Source organism: Globicephala melas, chromosome 16 (genome assembly GCF_963455315.2).
Source record: "Globicephala melas chromosome 16, mGloMel1.2, whole genome shotgun sequence".
Classification (NCBI taxonomy): Eukaryota; Metazoa; Chordata; class Mammalia; order Artiodactyla; family Delphinidae; genus Globicephala; species Globicephala melas.
Genome location: NC_083329.1, coordinates 13,791,347 through 13,813,907, shown reverse-complemented (window position 1 = coordinate 13,813,907; position 22,561 = coordinate 13,791,347). Strand labels below are relative to the sequence as shown.

General features: G+C 46.6%; 2 protein-coding genes across 5 annotated transcripts in view; both read right to left on the bottom strand.

Moving 5' to 3' along the window:
* Positions 1–8,979: 8,979 nt before the first annotated feature.
* On the bottom strand, positions 8,980–15,029 carry SPMIP5 (sperm microtubule inner protein 5). Its single transcript, XM_030839331.1, is given in 7 exon segments — positions 8,980–9,125; positions 10,246–10,346; positions 10,851–11,014; positions 11,016–11,047; positions 12,457–12,537; positions 12,540–12,671; positions 14,975–15,029. Coding segments are annotated over 7 exon segments (711 nt in total).
* A 2,846-nt stretch (positions 15,030–17,875) lies between these two features.
* The window catches only part of HSPA12A (heat shock protein family A (Hsp70) member 12A), a 159,681-nt gene continuing 154,995 nt past the window's right edge, over positions 17,876–22,561 (bottom strand). For all 4 annotated transcript variants that reach the window (XM_060286353.1, XM_060286352.1, XM_030839376.2 and 1 more), the window contains one exon: positions 17,876–22,159. In XM_060286353.1, coding sequence (XP_060142336.1) covers positions 21,522–22,159 — 638 coding nt within the window. In that variant the 3' untranslated portion in view covers positions 17,876–21,521. The remainder of the gene's footprint in view (positions 22,160–22,561) is intronic.

The window sequence follows — 22,561 nt, the reverse complement described above, 5'->3', positions numbered from 1 at the left end:
CTCTCAGTTCCTCTTCCCAGAGACAACTTGAGTTTTTTCCAGAAACATTCTATGTATAAATATTCATGTACCCATCTCACACACCCCAGCCCCACCCCACCATTTTTTTTTTTTCTCAAACAAATGGAAGCATACAACACGCACCGTTCTCACCTTGCTTTCTTCACTAACGGTAATTTTGATATTATTCTTTAATGGTCCAGAAAGGGCTGCTTCATTCTTTGTGTGGCTTCACAGATTCCACTGAGGGATGTGATGTGGTATGCTTGTCCCTGCTGATGGACATATAAAATTTTCCTCTTATGAATATTCAAGCAACTACTATCCTTTTATGATATTCTAACATGATACAAATTTGTCTAAGAAATGTTTAGGATGTTTATTTTGATCAGTATTGCCAAAGTACAGTCCAATTTACACTCCAACCAACAACACGGTAGGTTGAACTGTAAATTCAAATTGCCGCTCTTGGGGGCCCAAAAATTCAAATATTGACAATTTCATATGGTTTGTTCTAACATGAGAGTGTTTTGCACCCTCACCAATGGGGCAAATTGTCAAACCTTTTGTCAATGAGGCGCTAAAAGTGCTTTTCCCTATGTTGTGATTTGTGTTTGTTTTGTTATGAATGAGAGTGAACATCTTTTCAGTGTTTAACGGCCTTTTGTATTTCTTTTTCTGTGAATTGTCCAAATTGTGTGTCAATTTTAGGCATCTTTTAGATATAATTTTTACTTTAAGGAACTGTTTAATATTAAGAAAATTGCAATGTTCTGTCGTATGCAGATATTTTCCCCAACTTATCCCTCTCCCTGGGAGAAAACCAGAAAGCTAGTGGGAGGGCCTGGAGCAGGGCCTACACCCCGACCTGGGCCCCAGCTCATACAAAGATTCTGCAGATGCTGTAACCCCAGGGGCTGCCCGGAGGGCTCCACCCACCTCACCTCACACCTGGTCAGCGCTAGGTTTCGGCTTTCCTTCCTGAGCAGGATAGAGCCTCAGCCTGCGTGGTCTTCTTTCAAGCCCAATGAGCGGGTAGGAGTCTGTGCTGAGCTCCTGGGGGGCTCGGTGCCACAGCAGGCAGAGCTGCTGGGGCCTGTGCAGAGTGTGGCCCTTCCAGGCTGGCCTCCTGCCCACTCATGGCCTCCCAATAGCTCCCAGCTGACCTGCTCACTCATTCCTGGGGCCCCAGTGAGTAAACAGGCTGGTGGGAAGCAGAGGGAGGCACTTTCAGGGCCTAGGATGGCAGTGGAGGGCACACCTGTTGGGCAGAGTGGGAGTATCCATCCACTGCTCGATTCTGAGAATCCGGAAATGGCTTCACTGAGCAACTCTGTGAATGGCGTCATGGCCACAGGGACTGGGGCTCAAGGAGAACAGCAGGTGAGTCAGCCCCTGAGTTTCCGAGAATGAGGCCAGAAGGAGCCCACCCTTCCCTTTACAGGAATGCCTCGAATTCACAGCAGAACCAAAGCGCCTGAGCTCAATACTTCGCGGTTTTTCTTTCATTCTTCTTTTTTCTTTATGTTTTCTAAATTTTTTTTCTTGAAGCCCTATACAGCATGTAAAATCTCGACCTGGTGCAGTGAAATAGGTCCTTGTCTGAGACCTTCTAGACTTCCTAGATCTCCGTAAAACTAATATAAATTATAGAACAGAGGTTCTCGGCCTTGGCCCCAGCTGTCTCTTTCCCTGTACTACGTGGGCTGGCTTCTTCGCTTCTCAACCTCAGCACACCTGGGAATAACAGTATCCCTCCCTCACAGGGCAGCTGTGATGATTAAATAAGACAAAGCATGCACAGCACTTAGTACAGTGCCAGGCACATGGTAACTAGCCAGTAAAGGAGGCAGGAGGGGCAGGGAGGCCTGAGCTATTCTTTAAGAGCAACAGAGACACCAAGGACAGCACTGAAGACAAGAACAGCCTCCGAGAAGGTATTTGAAGTGGACCCAACAAAGGATTTGTATTCAGAGTGCATAAAGAAAAGGACAGCCACATAGAAAAGTGGACAAAATGATATGAGCAGGCAACACACAAAGAGACACCTGAATCATAAATGTTTGAGATTCATCTCACTAGTAATTGAGGCAATACACATGAAATCCTGATTACCCAAAATACAACTTCATCAACGACAGAGAATGAGCGAGGGTCCATATGTATCACCATGAATAGACCTCCCAAAAGTCCTGTTGAAGAGAAAAACAAGTGTCAGGAAGATGCCACTTAGATAGAGAGGTTACCATGTAAGTACATTTCTGTTCACAAAATACTGCTACTCACTGCAGATGTGATACAAAATATCAAAAGAAGGACGTTTAAAATCCTCTAACAGTGGTGTTATATTTATTTTTCATTACAAAAGGATCTGGAGCAAATATGACAAAATGTTCGTCTTTGCTAATTCAAGGTGGTGGTTACAATGGTGTTGGTCAATGTTATTTCTTGGTAGTTTTGATCTTTTATCCAAATTTAGGAGAAAAAGGAGAGAGGGGGGTGGTTTACAATACTTTGGAGTTCGGGACCTGTGGCTAGTAGGAGGGGTCACTGGTGAAAGGTTTCTAAGACCCCAAGATCGTCCCCATCTGTATTTGAATTCAAATCCTGATTTATCTGCCATTGTTCCCAAGACACACAGCAAGAGCCTCTCTCCTCTTACTCATGGGGACTTGTGTCTGTCACATCAAAACTCTCCATCTTCAGTCTCGGACAGTCTTGCCACTTGTCCTCAGTGTCTTGCTGTCGTCCCTGTGTCAGTGGCACTACTGATGAGGACCAAACCCAGGGCCTGGCAGCATCTTGCTGGAGCCAGCCAAGACCACCCTTACGTAAACAGCTTTATTTCTCAGCATTTACCCACCCAGGCACAAACCTTGTAATTCCACAGAGATCTTACTGAACCAAGATGTTAACAGCATCAAAGATGCAATCAAAGCTCTTCGTTAAGAACGGAGCATCTTCATCCTGTCTTCTCAGACTCCATAGGGGAAAAAATAACGTGAATACTTTACAAAGCTATTTCATGAAATGTTATGCTAAACGAACACCAAATTACTTTTTCTTTTACTAGCTTTGAATGCTAATAGTGCCGTTTATTCCTGACCTTCAGAAATATGAGATATTTTAAATGACAACTTACCTTGTTTGAAAACGCAAGCTACTTTAGACTGCATATTATTACTTATAAGTATAAGCGTGTGCGAGCATCACTCATTTCAGCATCCCATTTGTACCTAACTGATACATATTCCAGTTGACATTTATTGTTCTCCTGCTTAGGTGTCAAATTCCTTAATGATGACTCTGACAAAGTTGTAAGCTCGGTATATATAATTTACATTTGCTACCATATAATCGGTGTTATCTATTAGAATGCTATTTGTGACAAATCATGTTCCAAATAAAAATTGAATTGATTATTCTGTTACTTTAATAGTGTGCCGCTCACAGCAAGCCTTTGATTGAATCTTAAACACTTTAATGCTCTGTTTTTGTTTGAGGCAGATCAGAAATGGAGTCTGCCTGATTCACAAATCTGAAACGATTTGTAAAACAACAAAATCAAATTTCAAAAAGCATCTTTATTTTCAAGCCAAGGGAATAAATTTGGTAAAGCTATCATTACAGGGTACACAGCCTAACAACAAAAGCCTCACATGCACAGTTAATTTCTATGCATCCATTTTCATCTAAATTAGATTTTAACTTTAATGCAGGGTATGAAAAGCCTCTACAGGCCTTTGTTTCTACCTTTTCTCTCACGCAATTGCAGGCTTTCTCCCGGCTAATCTGAGCTTCACATCACCCTGGTCACTCTCCCTCTTGGCAGTGGGTTTGAGCTACATTTTCAGTTTCCTGGGGTGCATGGGGGTTCTGTTCCCCAGATCCTCCCAAGGGGTCTCTCTCTCAAGAGGGCAATTGCTTGACCCATACTGCTTACAAAATAAATCACTTACAACTAGATCCTGGCTAGCATCAACCCCTTGGGTTAAGTTCTGGTTTAGAGCAAGGGTCAGTGACCTGGGCCCATGGATTTGTACAGACTTCCAGATAAGAATGGTTTTCACATTTAAATTTTTTTTAATTCAAAGAGATAATCCTTCGTGATACATGAAAATGATATGAAATTAAAATTTCAGTGTCTATAAATAAAGTTTTATTGGAATACAGCCACACATTCATTTATATATTGTCTATCACTGCTTTCCTGCTAAAACTGCAGAATTGAGTAGTTGCAACAGAGACCATATGGCCTAAAATATTGACTATCTGGGCCTTTACAGAAAAAGTGTTCAGCCCCCAGTTTAGAAGGAAGGGCTTTAGTGATTTATGTCCTGTTAAAAGGGTGAGCACCTTCAGGGTAAGAGGCTGAGGTGGCACTCAGACAAAAGGCTGCATTCATGACAATAAACCTCACAGAAAGCTTTTTCAGACACTGGCTAAGAGATCCTCAAAATGTTCAAAAGTAGGTAAAATGAGGGAAAGAAGGACAACCAAGGAAAACAAAACACCTCCAAACTTCACAAAGCTGCGGATGTGATAAATGTGCACACAAATCATAAGTCAGAAATGTTCTTAGACAAATAGGTTTTTTTTTTTTTTTGCGGTACGCGGGCCTCTCACTGCTGTGGCCTCTCCCATTGCGGAGCACAGGCTCCGGACGCGCAGGCTCAGCGGCCATGGCTCACGGGCCCAGCCGCTCCGCAGCACGTGGGATCTTCCCGGACTGGGGCACGAACCCGTGTCCCCTGCATCGGCAGGCAGACTCTCAACCACTGCGCCACCAGGGAAGCCCGACAAATAGGTTTTAAAATACTTTAAGCACGCACCAAAATTGAGCTGAGTTTAAGCAAATAGGAGTGATTGGAGGTAAACCGAAGCTGGGGTCTGGGAGTGTGGAGGGCAGGGGGATGTCCCAGGCAGACAGAGAGGTCTGGGGAGAGCTACCCTGGGTGTGACCTTCAGCAGAACACAAACCGGAAACAAGGCCTGAAGACCTTGGGGCTGAGTGGCCAGCTCCTCTAGGTCATGGAGTACCTAGTGCCTTTTCCTGATGGTTCCCTGGGCTGGTCAGGAAAGGTGGAGAACATGCTTCTTCTCAGCCTTTGGAGAAGCCAGACCCAGTTTGAGTCCAATTATTGACACGGTGCTCTTGTTGGGGATATATATGCCTTTGAAGGAGCCACCTGTATTGTTTTCTGGGAAAAATGGCCCTGAGTGGATTGTTTAACCTCTGTGTGATTCAGCTTCCTCATCTGTTAAATGAAAGTGTTTATACTAAGTAATACTAATTAAATGCGCTATTCCAGGTGAAGGACCGAGTCTGACATAAGCGAGCACAATAGCGGGGCTGCTGCTACAAATTTATTATTGGCCAATTACACCTGTTCTGCCTGCCTCGCAGGGTTAGGATCCCTGGAAGAAAAGTGCAGCAGTGAAAAGAACTCTTCAGTAGGGGCCAGGAGCCCTGGTTCTGAACCCTTTTCTGTTGAGAACTCACTGTGTGGGCTCATCACGCTCCCACCCACAACCCACGTCAGCTCTAGCAATGTCCCCAAGTCCCTTTACCCCAATGGTAATTGATAGTATTTACTGAGCACAGATTTACATGCCTAATCTCTTCTTAACTCCTGAGACTGGGTTGGCTTTTCTGTTATTTCACCTTACAAAATAGAGATCTAAGGCTCAGAGAGATTAAGGAAAGTGCCCAGAGTCACACAGCCAGAAGAAAGCAGAATTGAGCTCTGAACTCAAGGAGTGTCTGACTCCTGGCCACACCCTTCACAGCTGTGCTGGAACAAGGTTAAAGCCGTAACTGAGATCCTGTTTAGAGCCACCAGTCACCACTCTGTGGGACAGGGACAGGGAACCAAGGCATCCCCTTCCATCATCCCACCTCTGGGGAAACTGTCAATTCTCCAATACAAAGAGAGAGAAGGGACCCCAAAGGAGCACTTTAACTGCCACAGAATTCAAACTATCCCCACAAAAGGCCCCATTGTCATAAGAAAACATACAAACTCACAACCTCCATTTCTTCAGCATTTCCAGATGGAGGGAATTTTTGTCTTATCAGGTAATAGAATTGTTTTTAGCAGCAAGAATGAGCTCATTACAGATGCATCTTGTGCTAATAATGATAATTTGCTGTGCAGTAAAGTCACCTCTCTCCCTCCCCTGACAGACGACCCTCTAGAAATTACAGGTTAGGGAGAAACAGAAAGGATAAAGATTAAGGAAAAGAATTGCAATGTGGAATTGTTTCAACAAAAGGAGTTTGATATGCACATTGAACTTGATAATCTTAATCATGAAGTTATAGAAGAATTAGGTACTATTAGAAAATCTTTTAATTGCCTTTATTCGATTTTGTTAGTTCTGTTACTGGGTTGTTGTTTTGTGTTTTTGTTTTACTGCTCAAATCATTTCTTAAAGGTCAGTGCCAGGAATTAGCTAGTGACTTAAATATTGACAAGATTCGATCCCGCGAGTGAAATCAAGATGAAGGCAATTGCATGAAGTTGTTTCGCTCCCGACATCCCCTAATTTCATGGGCAAAGACTTCAAAAACCCTGGGTCTAGAGCAGTAATCTGCAAACTCTATGGGTGTGGGAGAGGGGAGCAGGCAGAACTGCTTCCTGTGTTCTTCATTTCTGAGGGGCCAGCAGAGATGCAGCAGCCTGGACCACACGGCCCTGGGCAGGTGAGGGATCTGTCTCCTGGCTTCCGTCCTGAGGCTGTGGGATCACTCTCCCAGGGTGTTAGGAAAGCTGGAAAAAATCCCACCTGTTCACTGAGCTTGGTCCCGGCCCTTTAAAGAGAATGCAGCTAACGTCTGTTGAGTCATGGCTTTTTTCTTTAAACATGCAATCTCTAAAAGAGATTTTTAATCACTTCAAATAAGGATCTTATCAATTCAAATAAGGAAAATAACATTTTTTCCCGATTATGAAAACAATACCTGTTGGCTGTGGAAAATTGAAAAAATCACAAGAAAGTAAAAAAGACCAATCGCCCCATCATCCAAATAATCACTGTTAGTATTATGGGTTGGCTCCCTTTACCACTCCTCCCTTGTTTTTAAACAGAAAAACAGGATTATAGTGATGTGTGTGTGTGTGTGTGTGTGTGTGTGTGTGTGTACACATGGGTTTGCTGTTATTGTCCTGTCTCATGGTCTTGCTTTTCTCATGTACTGCATCAGAAATGTTTTTCCACAATAGCATTCCTCTATCACATTATCTTTTAATAACAGGATGCATTGTAATGCCACACCCCATTGGGTTTGGGGTGTTGTTTGGTATGAAAACCACCCCTTACACACGCCTTTTGTTGTTTCCCAGGACAGGTTCCTTTCCATTTCTGTGCCCCAGACCCTCTGGCTGTCTGATGAACCTATGGACCTCTTCTCAGAACAATGTGTTTAAGGGCATAAAGTATAATACATGAGATTACAAAGGGAGCTAATTATATTGAAATACTATCAAAATACTAAAAAGAACAAATTTGTGAAATAGCCATATAAGTGTTTGCTTATACATATGTTGAAGAATGTTAGAGCGTAGACATAATAGCTCCAATGACAACTGTGATTATAAAGTACTGATCAACATTAACATTATTTCAAGCTGTTTGCAACAAATGTCACATGATGTGAAAAGATCTGGGATTTTTATTGGGTTAAGGTGACAGGTACAGCTGGGGTTTGTTGCCTACATTCAAAGGAAATATTATATTTCACTTGGAGGTTAGTGAAACAAACATGTAACTTTTTTCTCATTCCAGTTCTTTTTTCTCATCCAAGATATGACTCCTGATTTCCACCCATGGAAACTTGGGGGTCCAGGGAGCCCAGGTGAAAATTCTTATCTTGGGAAAAACGCTCAGGTGTGGCTCAGTTCATCTTTCGGCCCAGCAGTTTTGAGTCTTTTGATAACAATGGCCTCACTGCCCCAGGAGCTGCTTTTGATTTATTCTTCATGCCAGTGGCTGCAGAGTGAAGTCAGAGAGAGTGCCTGTCAGTGATAAAAGGTCAGCCAGTGTTATGTGTGGAATTGTGTCCCCCCCACTCTGCCCCCCGCAGAAGGATATATTGAAGGCCTAATCCCAGTACCTCAAAATGTGACTTATTTGGAACTAGGATGTTGCAGGTGTAACTGGTTAAGATGAGGTTATACTGCAGAAGGGTGAGCCCTAATCCAGTGTGACTGGTGTCCTTATTAGAAGACAGCCATGTGAAGACACAGAGACACAGGGAAGTCACATGATGACAGAGATTAGAATTATGCACGGAAGATTGCCAAGGATTGACAGCAAACCCCCAGGAGGTGGGGAAGAGGCAAGGGGTGACTCTCCCCTAAGGTTTCAGAGGGCACATGGCCCTGCTAACACCTTGAACGTGGACTTCTAGTTTCCAGAAGTATGAGACAATAAATTTCTGCTGTCTCATACCACCCAGTTTGGGGTACCATTACAGCAGCCCTAGGAAACCAGTACAGCTGGTGTGCCAGGGCTCTCCTGGGGACTGGGATTCTGAAACACCAGGGTTGGGGTGGGCATGGCCCTGTGCCAGTGTTGGGGACTGCCATGCCACAACCCAAGGTGGCTGATGGGGGCCGACTCATTAGACGGCCAAGCTAGGGCTTCAGTGAGCGCCCGATCCAGGTGTGCAATGTTACCTCAGCATCGGGAAGAGCTGGGCCCCACCCAGCAAGGTCAACATAACCTGGAAAACATCCACAGAAGCCTCAGCATGCTGAGAAGTGTATCCTCTTTACTCTCACGTGACAATAAACGGCCTCTATTGCGAATGACATGTTATCACCAACCGGTCAGGGTTCAGGTGGCAGTGAAGAGGATGCTTATCTTATGAAATTTCCCTCGTGCCGGTTGGGGTGTGTGAGGGGCTCTCACGTGGGAATGGCGAGCTTCTGAGCCCCCCTTAATATGTGCCTCTCCTTGGGAGGCTCTCCACTTCTACCCTTCCACGCCCTTTACTGAAGAGAGTGGCTCTGGATAAATCCTCCCGTTGCATAAGACATTTGGCCTCTGAGCGCAGCCACACCTCACCAGACGTCTGGGGTCCTCCATCAGGGCTCTTCCAAGGGTAGGACACCTAGCACCTGGAAGATAAACCAGCCCCACAAATTGCAGGCAGGTGGCCCAGCGAGGCAGAGGGGCTACTGCAAATATCCCACCCACTTTTTTTTTTTCTACTTAGAAAACAATTTTTTTATTGTGTTAAAACATACTTAATACTCACCATCTTAACCATTTTTATGTGTCAGTTCAGTGGTATTAAGTCCATTCACACTGTTGTGCAACATCAGCACCACCCATCCCCGTGACTCTTCTTCTCTTGTAAAACTGCACTTCTGTACCTATCAAGCAATAATCCCCGTTCTCCCCTCCCCTCAGTCCTGGCAATCACTGTTAATTTACTGTCTTTAATTTTGAATACTCTAAGTACCTCATATAAATTGAATCATATGTTATTTCTTTCTCTGTTAGACTTATTTCTCTCGGCATAATGTCCTTTAAGTTCATCTGTCTTGTAGGTTGTGTCAGAATTTCTTTTTTAAGACTGAATAATATTCCGTTGTACATATAGATGACATTTTGCTTATCCCTTCGTCCTTAGATGGACACTTGGGTTACACTACTATGAATAATGCTGCTATAATTACGGGTGTACAAATATCTCTACAAGACCCTGCTTTCAATTCTTTCCAGAATATACTCAGAAGTGGAATTGCTGGGTGTATGGTCATTCTAATTTTAATTGTTTCAAGAGCCCACCATACTGTTTTCCATAGCAGCTGAACTATTTTACATTCCCATCTACAGTGTACGAGAGAATCTAAAGGCAACCCACAGAATGGGAGAAGATGTTTGCAAATTGTATATCTGATAAGGGGTTAGTATCCAGAATATATAGAGAATTCCAAACACTTGACAACAAAAAAGCAAACAAACTGATTCAAAAATGAACAAAGGGCTTGAATAGACATTTATCCAAAGACATGTATAAATGGCAAATAAGCACGTAAAAAGATGATCAACATCACTAATCATTAGGAAAATGCAAATCAAAATGATAAAGAGATACCACCTCACACCCATTAGAATGGCTAATATCAAAGAAAAAAAAAGCAGAAAATAAAAAGCGTTAGCAAAGATGTGGAGAAATTGGAACGATCGCCTTTTTAAAACCAGCAGGAAGGAAGGAAAGTCCTCCCTTACCTGGAATAGAGAAATCCGGATACTTTGGCAGCAGCCTTTCATGCAGCAACATTTTTGGAGAAGGGGTAGGAGGAAGTGCTGCAGGCCTAACTCAATATATTCTAAAGTAAGAACAAAAGTCATAGAGTTATTCCTTTCATTAATAATAAAAATAAATATAATCTGTGCAGGTCCCGCATGAGCACGGTGTGTTTATTTCCGATCCTTACGATTTATCCTAAAGGATCATCATCTCCATTTTACAGAAGGGAAAACTGAGGCCACGAGAGCCCCCCGCTCCATGCAGTGCCCTACCATCTCCCTTCCTCAGCATGCTTGAGCCTTAGGTTGCTGCCTGGACAGGGGCCCCAGTTGGTTTTTACTGCCAGCCTCTCCCTGCAAACCAGCAAAGACCAGAAGCAAGGCTTCTGGAACTTGCTAGGCACAGGTTGGGAGCAGGACGTGGCTGCCTACTTGGCAAGTCCTGCAATTACAAACACAGCGCCTTCTGTAAAACAAAAGAGACACCAAAAAAAAAAACAGTCCTAGCGCTGGGCTGGGGGCATCTGGAAACCCCTGGCCTGAGATCTGCTCTTCCCCTCGTTCTTGTTACCTGAGTTACAAGCCAGACTTCCTCCTCATATGGTTTCAGGTGTGCTCTCTTGGCCTGCTCCATGACGTCCAGGAAGTCCCTGTAGCAGTTTCTGGCCATGACGGTGTACCGCGTGGCACAGCCTAATTCAGTGACCCTGGCTCTCGGCAGGTAGCCTGCCCAGCCGGGGATGGGGGCGCTCCTGAAGAGGTTTCTTTATGTATTTGCATTCTGTAAAAAGATACCATGCTTCCTGAGGGCTTTGAGAAGCCACACAGTGGGCGATGCTCCTAAGCTAGATGGCATCCCAACAATCGCCCCAGGGGAAGCATTAGGCCCCTAGACGTGGTGAGGGCAGCTGCCAGTGGTTGGTTGATGCTGCGTGCCAGCGCCTTGGTAGGGCTTTGCATAGGCTCTCATTTTATTCTCTTACAAACCATAAGAAGTCGGTGCCTTTGTTACCTACACTTTGTGGAGAAGGACACTGAGACCTCAGAGAGGTTAAGAAAGTCTTGGCCAAGGTCACATAGCAAGGAAGGGATAGGGCCAGGATTCAAACCCAGGTCTCTCTGATTCCCAAGTTCTTGCTCTTAAACAGATCCCACTCTTTTCTCAGACTAAATACAAAAGAAAAAAAGCTTCAGACAATGCTCTTTGACCATCTGAATAAGGGAATCAAGAGAAGCACGCAGGTCAGGAGAAAGCACAGCAGACTCGGCTCTAGCTGCCTGGCTGGCTGCCCTTTGGTAATTTCACATTTGTGAGATGTGAGACAACTGCCCTTCAGTTGCTGTAAGAATTGAATCAGGCCACTGAGTCCCAGAACCTAAAAGCTGGAAAGCACCCTAGGGAGTGTCTAGTCCATCCTTCCCTGCCTTGGATGAAGGAACTGTAGCCCAGAGAGGGGAAGCACCCTGCCCTAGGTCACATAGCAGATACTCATGGAGCTGGGCTAAATCCCAACTCTTAGGCAGATGTTCCTTGTAATGACTTGGAAATTTTTTAAGGCACGCCAAACATGTGAGTCAGCGTGTGTTCTCGAAAAATCCCCAATTACAGTAATAATAATAAAGACAATCGGTCCATTACTTTTCTTATAGGCCTTTAGGCCTTAAAAATAGCCTAGGACAAATCATTGTTGTGATGATTAACATTATACAATCATACTGTCAGTTGTTTTTGTCACTGTTACTGTGACTGTTATTCAGTGTAAAACCCCTTCCCGCCCAGCCAGCACCTGAAGGAGCTCGGTTCAAACCAAGGTCTGACCTCAGACAAGGGACACTGCTCTAAAGTGGGAATAATAGTATCGACTTCAAAGGGTCATCGTGGGTGGTTAATGAAATAACAGTAGCCAGCACAGAGAAAGCAACTAAAAGCGGTACCTACTGAGACAACAGCTGCTCTCTGAACCTCTGTGATGATTGCCCAGGGAGCTTAGTACCTAGCACCCTCCTCCCCACCTGTCTCCCTCTCCCCCTGGAAATGTTTCTTTCTCCTTTTAAGAAACTGAGCCTCTCCATTTTGCACGGACGCCTGGGGACCTGGAACTGTGCTGGACTCAGTGGCAGCTCAGCAAGATGGCCAGGCCCTGTGCTTGGGCCCAGGGTGAAGGGGGGCTGGTTTCTGGGAGCCGGTACCACGACTCAAGGGGCGGTACCGCTGGTAATACTGGTGCAGGGTCCACGGGACCGTCTCCTCTGAGCAGACGGGCTTTAGTTCGGCGCAGTGGCCACTGTGCAGCGTAAGTCCTCCAGCTGGTCTTTACTCTGCTGTGTGTTCTGGAAGATTTTCAGACAGTGGGACATGTTGTCCTCACTGGAGGTGCCCTGGCAGCTAAGGTAGGGCACGAAGCCTGCAAGAGCCGATCACGACCTTCAGCGAGGGATTCAGAACCTGCCCGAAGCCCCAGAATCTCAGCCCACCCCTTGCCGTTTCTTCCTTGGCCGACAACACTGCATTTTCCCAAAGGCCATTAACACAAGCCGCGCTGTTGTTTCCACTGCGGCCGGGCCCTCCCAAGGCCATGAAAAACTGACCTTAGAGCGGGGAGGGAAGGCCCGTTTCAACAAAGGCAATGACAGTAATATTCTTTGATAGCAAAGCCCCTGATGTCAGCCCAAACGGCAAACGGGGAAAGCATTTAATGGACCAAAATGTTAGTCAAAGGAGTAATTGAAATTATTCATCATTTTAGAGAGAAAGCTTATTTTCTTTGACACTTCCCAAATGCAACTGGGGATCTTTTCTGTCAGACCACCGGGAAATTGCGGGCTTATTAAAAGTAGAGACCTATTATACAAAAAGGTAAATTCATTATCTGTGAGACCCACCCCGAGCACAATTTTTCACCATTTCCCACAAAATAACATGTAATCATTACAATTAGTATGGGTAAAACACAACTATTTATTTAAACTGGATGCTGAATCCTAAGTACTATAATGCTGCCATAATAAGACCAGTTTTTAAAAGAACAAAGGGGGAAAAACTCGTTAAGACTTGGCTTTAAACTGTCAATAAATAAATAAGTCAATCCCATTATTGAAGCCCACCATTTTTGCCCTTGTCCCCAGGGCCAGAAAACCTGGCCCCAGAGTTGAGAGCAGCAACCCTCACCCTGTGCACCTGCAAGAAACCTCCTCTGGAAGAATCCAATTACTAAAATGCTCTTGACAGTGTTGGAAGTCTTCCACCCACTATCCAGTCTCCCCAGTTTTGGGACAATTAAAAGATACCCTAACACCATGGAGGAGATCGTAGACACCCAGGGGCCCTGTCACAGAGGTTTTTCTCCATCAGGGTCTACTTTGATCTGCGTAGATTTTACCGGATGGCGTGTATGCACACACACACAGAGGAATACAAGCTACCCTTACTGAGTCTTGCTAAGGGCCAAGATATTTTAAACAGGCTATGTGTGCTGGCTCCTTTCATCCTCACAACAGTCTTATGAGGAATCTATCCCTACCCCATGTAATGGGTTGAATTGATAGACCTATCCAAGTCCTAACCCCTGGTACCTGTGAATGTGAACTATCTGGAAATAGGGTCTCTGCAGACGTAACTAAGGATTTGGAAATGAGATCATCATGGATTTAGGGTGGGCTCCAAATCCAGTGCCTGGTGTCCTCATAAGAAAAAGGAGAGGGAGGTTTGAGACACACAGACACAGAGACACTGAGCAGAAGGCCACATGAAGAGCCATGTGAAGATGGGGACAGAGACCGGAGTGATGCTGCCACAAACCAAGGACACCAGGGGCCATCAGAGAGAGCACGGCCCTGCCAACATCTTGATTTCAGACTCTGGGCCTCTAGAACTGTGAAAGAATAGACATCTGTTGTTTTACACAGCAGCCCTAGGAAACTAATACAACCATTTAATAGAACTTTCTACTTACCATAGAGAGGTAAGTAACTTACTTACAATCACATAGATAATGGCCAGGGAGAGATTGGCATCTCAGTTTATTAGAATCCAAAGCCTATTCTCTTAACCAACCAGTAGGACCAGGGTGAGGATGGGCAACCTTGGAATATTCTCCATGCCTCTCCCCACCGAGAATACCTATATGTGAGAGCAGAGGGCCTATGGGGACCACCAGGTTTGTTACCCACAGGGATGTGACTTAGTAAATTCTCGGAAGCCTGAGGAGGAAAAGCCTTTAGGTAGGGTGACCAGTTGTCCTGGTTTGCCAACAACTGAGGGGTTTCCTGGGATGCAGGACTTTTAGTGCTAAAACTGGGACCATTCCCGGCAAACCAAAAAAGTTGGTCACCATCCCTCTAGGGGACACAGGAAGAAATGGGACCATAAGGACAGCCCTAGTTCATGAGAACAGCACAACTTGGGAAGAAGGACAGAGCCTCAGCTTATGCATTGTGTCTATCCTGGTCCAAATGTATATAACAGACATTAATTAAGTGCTTCTTACATACCAGGCCATGTCCTGGGAGATCTGCCTAGATTGTATCTCCCCACTTATCAGAACCCAGTTATCTGCCATCTTCAGCAATGAAACACTTTCAGCAAGTTTCTTAAAAGCTAAAGTGCCTGTACTGGTCCAATAAGCCGGTCGGACATGGACAGTGAGTGGGGCAAGGCAGGGACAGCAATCAGGACCATGGTCCCCCTGCAGGGCACATCACCACTTACCACTGTAGCCTGGTGTGATTCGCAGGTGTCTCATGAAGGTCTTGGAAGACCCCATGATTTTGCTCTCTGTTAATGAAGGGAAGTCCTTGCCTGGAGAACCCACTGCGCATGTGCTAGAGCCCTTGGGCGTCAATAACCTTGCCCGGGGATTAGGACAGAGAGAAAGCACCACAATTCGCCAAGGATGCTGTTAAGCATGCAATGTACAGGACATAGCAAAGAATTAGAGTAAACTGTGGCTGGAAAGGATCAGAAGTTGCAAAGGCTGGCATGGAGTCCACGATGGGGCGGGGGGGGGGGGGCGGGGGGCGGACCGAACAGGACCAGTTTACGTGGATGCTGTCTCCCGAGCCAGACCCCTTCTCCCTTCTGGGATGGCCTGTGGTGCCCCCAAATGGACCAGGTCCTGCATCTGGCATCTGTTGATGCTTCCAAGTCCTACCCTACCAAGCCAGTTCCTCTCTCAAAACTCATGCCCTTGTGGCCAGGACAAGTGGCCTCAGGGGTGGAGGGGAGGGCCTCAGGCAAGGTTTACTCAGCAGTGATGGAAATTTTTTAAACAGTTCAGACATTTGAAGAACACCTGCTACAACACGGCTGAAGACAGGACTGCATTCCTGTGAAACGCTAACGGTCGCCCTAAGGGTTAGTTCCTACCTGAGTCCCTATTTTACAGATGGAAAAATAAGGCACAGAGAAGTTAAGTAACTTGTCTGAAGGTCCCTGTGTCCAAGGAGGTGTGACCGAAAGACGTCTACACTCTGGGGGCAGGGTTATGTTGCCCAGAAGTGTGCCGCGGGTGCGTGGCCGGCTGCGCCGCCGCAGACCCAGCCCAGAGGCCTGCCTGGAGGAGGCTGAAGAGAAGAGCGCGGAAAGGGGGTGTGCTGGGGGTGTGGCCGGGGAGCGGGTCAGAAAGCGCGGACACGCCCCCTCCCCCCGCCCCGCCCCGCCCCGTCCGCACCTGGGCTGGCCTGGATCCTGGCCCCGCCGGACCTCCTGCCCTAGCCCGGCCTCCACCAGGGCTCCCGGCCTTTCTGAGCTCACCTCAACCGCGGGGGGGGGGGGGGGGGGGGGGCAGGGAGGGGAAAGGGGCAGAGTCGGACCATCCCCCACCCCCCCACCCCCGCCCCTCCCGCCTTCATCACCCTTTGGCCTCCTGGAGAAGTCCGGGCCGGGAGCCAGAGGCGACTGGTGAACCCGAGTGAACTCGCTCAGCGTCGGTCTATGGGGTGAGATGCAGAGATTTGCCCGGAAAATATTTTGCCTCCGAAGCTGTTCTCCGTTCCGAATACACGGTCTCACCCAGGCGAGGCCGCTTTGGGTTTGGAAATTGTGGAGAGGGGTACACGAAGGGATCCGGGTCAAAGCCGCCTTTTCTGATGTAGACACTGGGGAGGCCTGGGCTGGGGGGAGAGGATTGGCGGGAACAGGCCTTGGCAGGGGCGGGGGAAGCAGCCTGGGAGGGAAGCAGAGGCCTGTGTCCCAGACGGCTTCCCCTGGGCTTCTCGTCCTCCTAGCCTCGTGTCTCTGTCCTCCTAGCCTTGTGTCTCTTACTAGGAGAATCTCCAGATGGCCAGGACAGGTAGCCAGGCAGAGAGGGACAGAGCACCAAAATGAAGGATGCTGGGAAGGTGGAGCCGTACTCCTAACCGTCTTCACTTTATGGGAGATGAGCCTTCATCTCAGTGGACTGAAACTGTCAACTACAAATTGACACTTGCCATGGGCACTTGCCATCCACAAGGATTAATTCAGGAGCTGCTGAAGTTGCTGACTTTCAACACCCCCTGAAAGGAGTTCAGGGTGGAGAGCAGAAAAGAGGCCCTCTGTGCTCTGGGAAGAACTGGCCCAACAGGTCTTCAGAGAGTTAGATATTTTCAGGAGCCGATTTTATTTTATGAGCCTAATGCTTGCATCTCCTCGTATTTAGAAAAGCACTAAAATCCTTCATGGTGACGTCCGCTCCTCACGACTAGCAGAATCCTTCTGCAAAAAATATGTGCCTGATTGCATGGACTCTCCCTTCACCAGAATCACATATATACTGACTCCCCCCCACCCCACCTCTTCAGAGCAGTTTCTCAGAACTATCTGAAATGCTGTCTCCCGGGCTATAGCCCTCATTTTGTCCCAAGTGAAACTTAGCTCTCAACTCTCACATTGTGCACTTCTTTAAGTCGACAAAACCAAGATGCCCACCGTGTGACCCAGATCCAGGGATTGAGTGGCCTTTACAGACGGCTAGTCCCAGCCACTCCCTACAGATGAGGAAACGGCAGCCACACTGCCTGCTGGCTCTACTTTGCAAAACACGTTTGTTTGACTGTACATCCTGGCCTTCCCGACCTCTCCTCATGGGAACTAAACTTCAGATGAAAGCTGGTGTAGCTACCCACTTAGGAAGAAGCCATTTATACCTCCCTCGAGGTCCTAGGGCCCACCTCAGACTATCCAGAAACTCCTAGAGCCAACTCTGGAGGGTGACCCAGACATAGAGCCCGGAATAAACCCAAGGCCCTAGATGCAGCGGCCAGCCAGTTGTGCCTGCTAGGACACCAGAGGACAAGGCATCAGTCCTTGGCCTTCTGCTTTTTTTTTTTTAATGACCTTCATTTGGGTGCAGTGGAGTTGTCAGTTGTCACTGTGGCTTATCTGCCTTCTCTCTGGCAAGGCTGCTTTCTTTGGTTTCAAGGGAAAAGGGGTTCGTGGATGTCCATGGAGGCTTGGTTCCCAGCGAACAGAGGAGCCAGTCTTATTGGAATGAAAGTTAATAAAGCTTGCAACACCTAGGAAAAGACCTGAAAATCAATTTCCATCTGAGATGGGGTAGAGGGGAAAGTCAGTAATGTATCTATAATTCCATTTACAAATTCAGAGTGCACAAAAGAAGTCTGGGCCACATGAGATCCAGAGTTTTGCTTTATTAGACATCTGTGAAGACAGTTTGCAGATACAGTCAGATTGTGAATTGCTGCCACGTTCTGTGAAGTTCGAATTTATAGTGAACAAGACCCCAGTGGCTGTTATTTTAGAATATATTTCCATATTCCAAGCCGATAAGAGATACGATGTTATGGCCAACAACTTTTATACTAGTCACCCACTTCAGCCATTTCCCAGCATAAATACGCAGCTTAATCACAGCTATTTCATCTCTACAATGTGTGATTCGATCTTCAGCTAATAATGCATTTTGATTCCTGTTTATATAGGTGCATGCGATTCTTTGCCACCCTGGCAATTAACCAGACCTGGACTCTAAAAGCTAAACTTGATCTAAATAACATTCTAGGGGTAGGGCAGGCTCTGTAATCTGGATTCATCTTAGCCATCGGTCTGCAGAAACGCTTGTATGTTTCCTCTTTCCTCTCTTGTCCATGTGACATTCTTGTCTGACATTCAACATTTATTAATGCCTACTGTGTACAGAAAGGGAAGTTACAAAGGAAACCCTTTGACAATTCTGCTTCCAAGAAACTTGAACCTCAGATAATATGCCAGGGACAACTGAGTGATGCGTTAAGACAACGGGCCTTTTAGAAACTTTCTAAGATTAGAAAATGTGTCCACATGTACCTATCCAGTGTTCTTACTCTAGAATATTTCTGTGGGGGGGAAGGGGAGAAGGGGTGGATTTGAGGATTCCCTCTAAGAAGTCTGACTATCAGGGCTGCATCTCTGGAGCAGAAGAAAATCCAGTAAAATCATCACCCCCTCTCCATCATCTTTTTGCCAACATTGCAAATTTCAACCATTTCATTTAAGAGAAATAGACAAGGAGACATCCTTAATGCAAGATGGGAAAGGCCTTACATTAGCCAAGAAAAGGACTTGACTCTATTACTCACACTTACACTTAATCCAGTAGAAAAGCTGGATTTGGGTACCACCTGATTCCTCCCTTTGATGCTGGTGTCCTGAAAACATCACACTTTGCCTTCAGAGTGACTGCTTCGCCCCACGAGGAGACGCTGACAACCCTGCAGGGACACAGAGTCTTCGGAGGTTTTTCTGCACAGTCACATGGCTTACAGAACCAGAACGTTCAGCTCTCAAAGACAGTTCAGGAGAATCGATACATTATTATGCACCTTTAAATATAAACTGTGAACCTTTGGGAAGGATATGTGTGTAGAAAGGTCTGATGGAGCTGTCAATCCAGCCGGTCTATTTCGTAGAGGATTCTGACCCTAGGCACCTCTGTCTGTTGCTCGGTCTGCGCACACAGTCCATAGCTTAGCATCAGTACAAATCAATGTCTAGTAAGCACAATTAAGAAATGAAACCATGGAAACTTAAAGGCAGCAATGTCATCAACAAAATTCAAAGAGCATTTTCCCTTTTTTTTTTAACAAGAGCATATTGTAGAAATCAAGATTCTGTACAATTTTCTAATATTATATGTACATAAAATTATACTACTTATAACTGAATGTAAAAGTCTTGTTTGTAGAGTATGGCTGGCAACACCAAAGACAGACCCATGACATTTAGCTTTTGAAGCCGAGCAGGCAGCGAGAGAACCCTAGAGCCACATCTGTGTCTCGATGCGAAACCCCGCTGCTAAGTATGTGACCAGCATCCTCTAGTTCTGGGTTTGTCAGTGTTTCATGTTCTAGTAGGGAATTCTGCAGCAAGCGATGGGAAAAAGAAGACACTTAGCATGAAGTTGGAAATGCTACTTAAAATCTGCATATGATAATGGGTTTGTGAATCCAAGTATTCAAAGTTAGTGGCTGAGTCATCCACCCTCCCCTCATTCGTTATGCATGCCTCTGGTGATTTAAAATCGAGTTAACTCCAGCAGGTGGAAAAGACAGCTTTGAACAGATCACAGGGGCTGAGTCAGGTTCTTGATGCTTTTCCTCCGTTGGCTCCTGAATGTTGAAGACTGGCTTTGCAAGTGGGGAAGGATGGAGAGCGGACACACACACCCGTTGGTTCCTCAGCCCCATTCTGAGGCTGCCTTTCTTCCAATCTTTTTCCTCCCCGGGCCCTTCCTGTGAAGGTTAAAAGCGCCCTCCCCGAGCCAGCTGGAGCTCCAGCCCCACTCACAAGAAGGTTAAAAGCGCCCTCCCCAAGCCAGCTGGAGCTCCAGCCCCACTCACAAGAGGGCAACGTGTGGGACTGTGGTTCTTCACTTGCAGACTCACTCCCTAAGGGAACCCAACTGGAAGCTGCAGGCTCTGGTCTGGGCCCCAGCTTTCCAAAACCCTAAAGTTAGGAGTTTTCAAATTCCAACTGAACCACAGTCCCCTGTGGCATTTACTAAAAATTGCAGATTCTGGTTCCCCTCTCCAAGACTTGAGTTCATAAAAGGGACAGAATCCAGGAACCTGTATTTCAGAAGCGCCCAGGCAGTTCTTGCGCGGGAGATCCACAGATCTGCTTTGAGAAAACCCAGCTTCATTCACTAAGTACAGATCTCTGAATGCCTTTAGATAGAATCTTCAGTTCTGGTTTTAAAACTGAAGATTTTAAATGCAACATTTCGTTAAACAGATTCTCTGCCCAGGTATCACCAATGTATTCTTTTCAAAATGTGGGAATAAATGGCCAAATCTCTTAGGGAGATGAGGGCAAGCAGGGAGGAGGGAGTTAGTTTAAGATACGGGTGCCTGTCAAGGGGAGGGGCTGTTCCGGACTCCCGGGCTTGGTGATGTGAAGGAGGCAACCTGCAACTTCATTTTCTCACACAGAATCCTATGAAGGTTAATGCAGATTACTTATGAATTCAGAAACCAGGATTTGGCCTTTGGGGAGTTCTATCACAGCATATAATTTGGGATATGTCACTAGCTCAATATCCATTTCCCTCGAAGCAAATTTTTACCTGCTGAAAAGTCGAGGTGTCAGCTCTCCCACTCACAAATCCTAGTGGATTAGCTGAAGCTACAGTTATTCTTCACTAACCCTTTCTGGAATTTAAATTATGAGAATCTAAAATAGCGCCCAGTGTAGGCAGTCTTCTCCCACCAGCTAAAAACCCTCCAAGCTCCCAGTGAATCATCACTTTTAATCACACCATGATGAAAAGAAATTAACTGCAGATGGATGGCATTTTATAGCGACTGCCATCCAAAACATGTAAAAAAGAAAAGTCTCGAGAGAGATGAAGAATCTCCTCCTGGCTCAAAGATCTTATTTCAAATCTGGAAGGATCGCGACAGGGCATCCTAAGTTCTCCATAAGGGAGATCTCTTCGACCCAAGCCCGATCACTGCTGCAGAAATGTACTGATTCCCTTGTGGGGCGGCGGGGGGTGGGGGTGGGGGTTTCACCACTTCGTACCTATGAACACTAGCTGCTTTTCTGGGATCCTCAAATTCCTTATTTCCCCACCTCCATCTTCACTGCCAACAGTTTTTCTGACTCCAGTGTGCCCTCAAAAATCCCTAATTATTTCTAGCCCTGGCTGTTCTCATCTTCCCTGCTGAAATTCAGACGGGTGATGGCTAGGGTCAAGGGCAGGGAAAGAACAGTCAGGGTTGAGGTCAGCAGATGCAGGTGAGCTGAGCCCAAGGGGACAGGCGGCGGGGAGGGCCAGTTAGTAATTTAAGAAGTCGATCCCAACCTTGACGCTCTTGGAGGTGGCTACATCCACGGCCGTGGCCTTGATCTCAGTGTCCCCGAATTGCATAAGGGTCTGGATCTCCCTGCGGGTGGGCACGGCAGTGCCGCTGGTCCCCGTGAGATCGAGGCGCAGCGTGCCGCACTTCTTCACCCCGGGGTCGGTGATGAAGCTCACGTTGTCGAGCTCAGAGCTATAGATGTTGATGACAATGACCAGCTGGGAGGGCTTGGCCGGGGTGTAGCTGCGCTTGACCAGCTCGCCCAGGGCCACGGACTGGTCAGCGGAGATGAACTTGTCGAAGACGTCAGTGCACCAGCGAGTGCCGTCCTTCACCAGCAGCTTCTCGGGCGGGTGCTTGCCCTCCACGTAGCGGTTCAGCACCCCAACCCCGTAGGTGAGCGGGGACCGGCGCACCTTGATGACAGTGGGGTCCAGGCCGAAGAGGACGGCGCCCTTGAGGATGGTGAGGCCCACGTCCTGGGGGATGATGATACGGCACTGGTCGCCGAAGGCAGCCTGCACCGCCTGCTGCAGGAGGGGCGCCTCGGCGAAGCCGCCCACCAGGAAGAGGAACTTGACCGTGGACACTTCCGGCTTCTGAAACAGGTCCCCTGAAAGGGAAGAGTAATGGACAGAGACCTGTCACCAAAAGCCAGAGGGGGATTGGGCGGCCTGAGAATGTGGAGAATGGACAAAGCCGCTTGGGCCAGCTGGAGGACAGGCTTAGTCTGACCTTGTTGAACGGAATATTTTTGTAGAGCCAATCTTTTAAAGAAAGGAGGGGTTTGTACATCAATATGTTCAGGAATAAAAACCAAAGCTACTGCTAAGTGGAAACTTATTTTAACAGCTAGACAGTGAGCAGTTTACGTAGTTCTTCGTTACACATAAATGAATACCCCTTGCCCTCTCCAAACCTGCGGTTCTGTTAAGGCAGGCTGTTATCAATATTATTCTTTGGTTTTCATAAAATCCCCATCCCACCTCTAGGAGTTCTGACTGTGTAGGTGCAG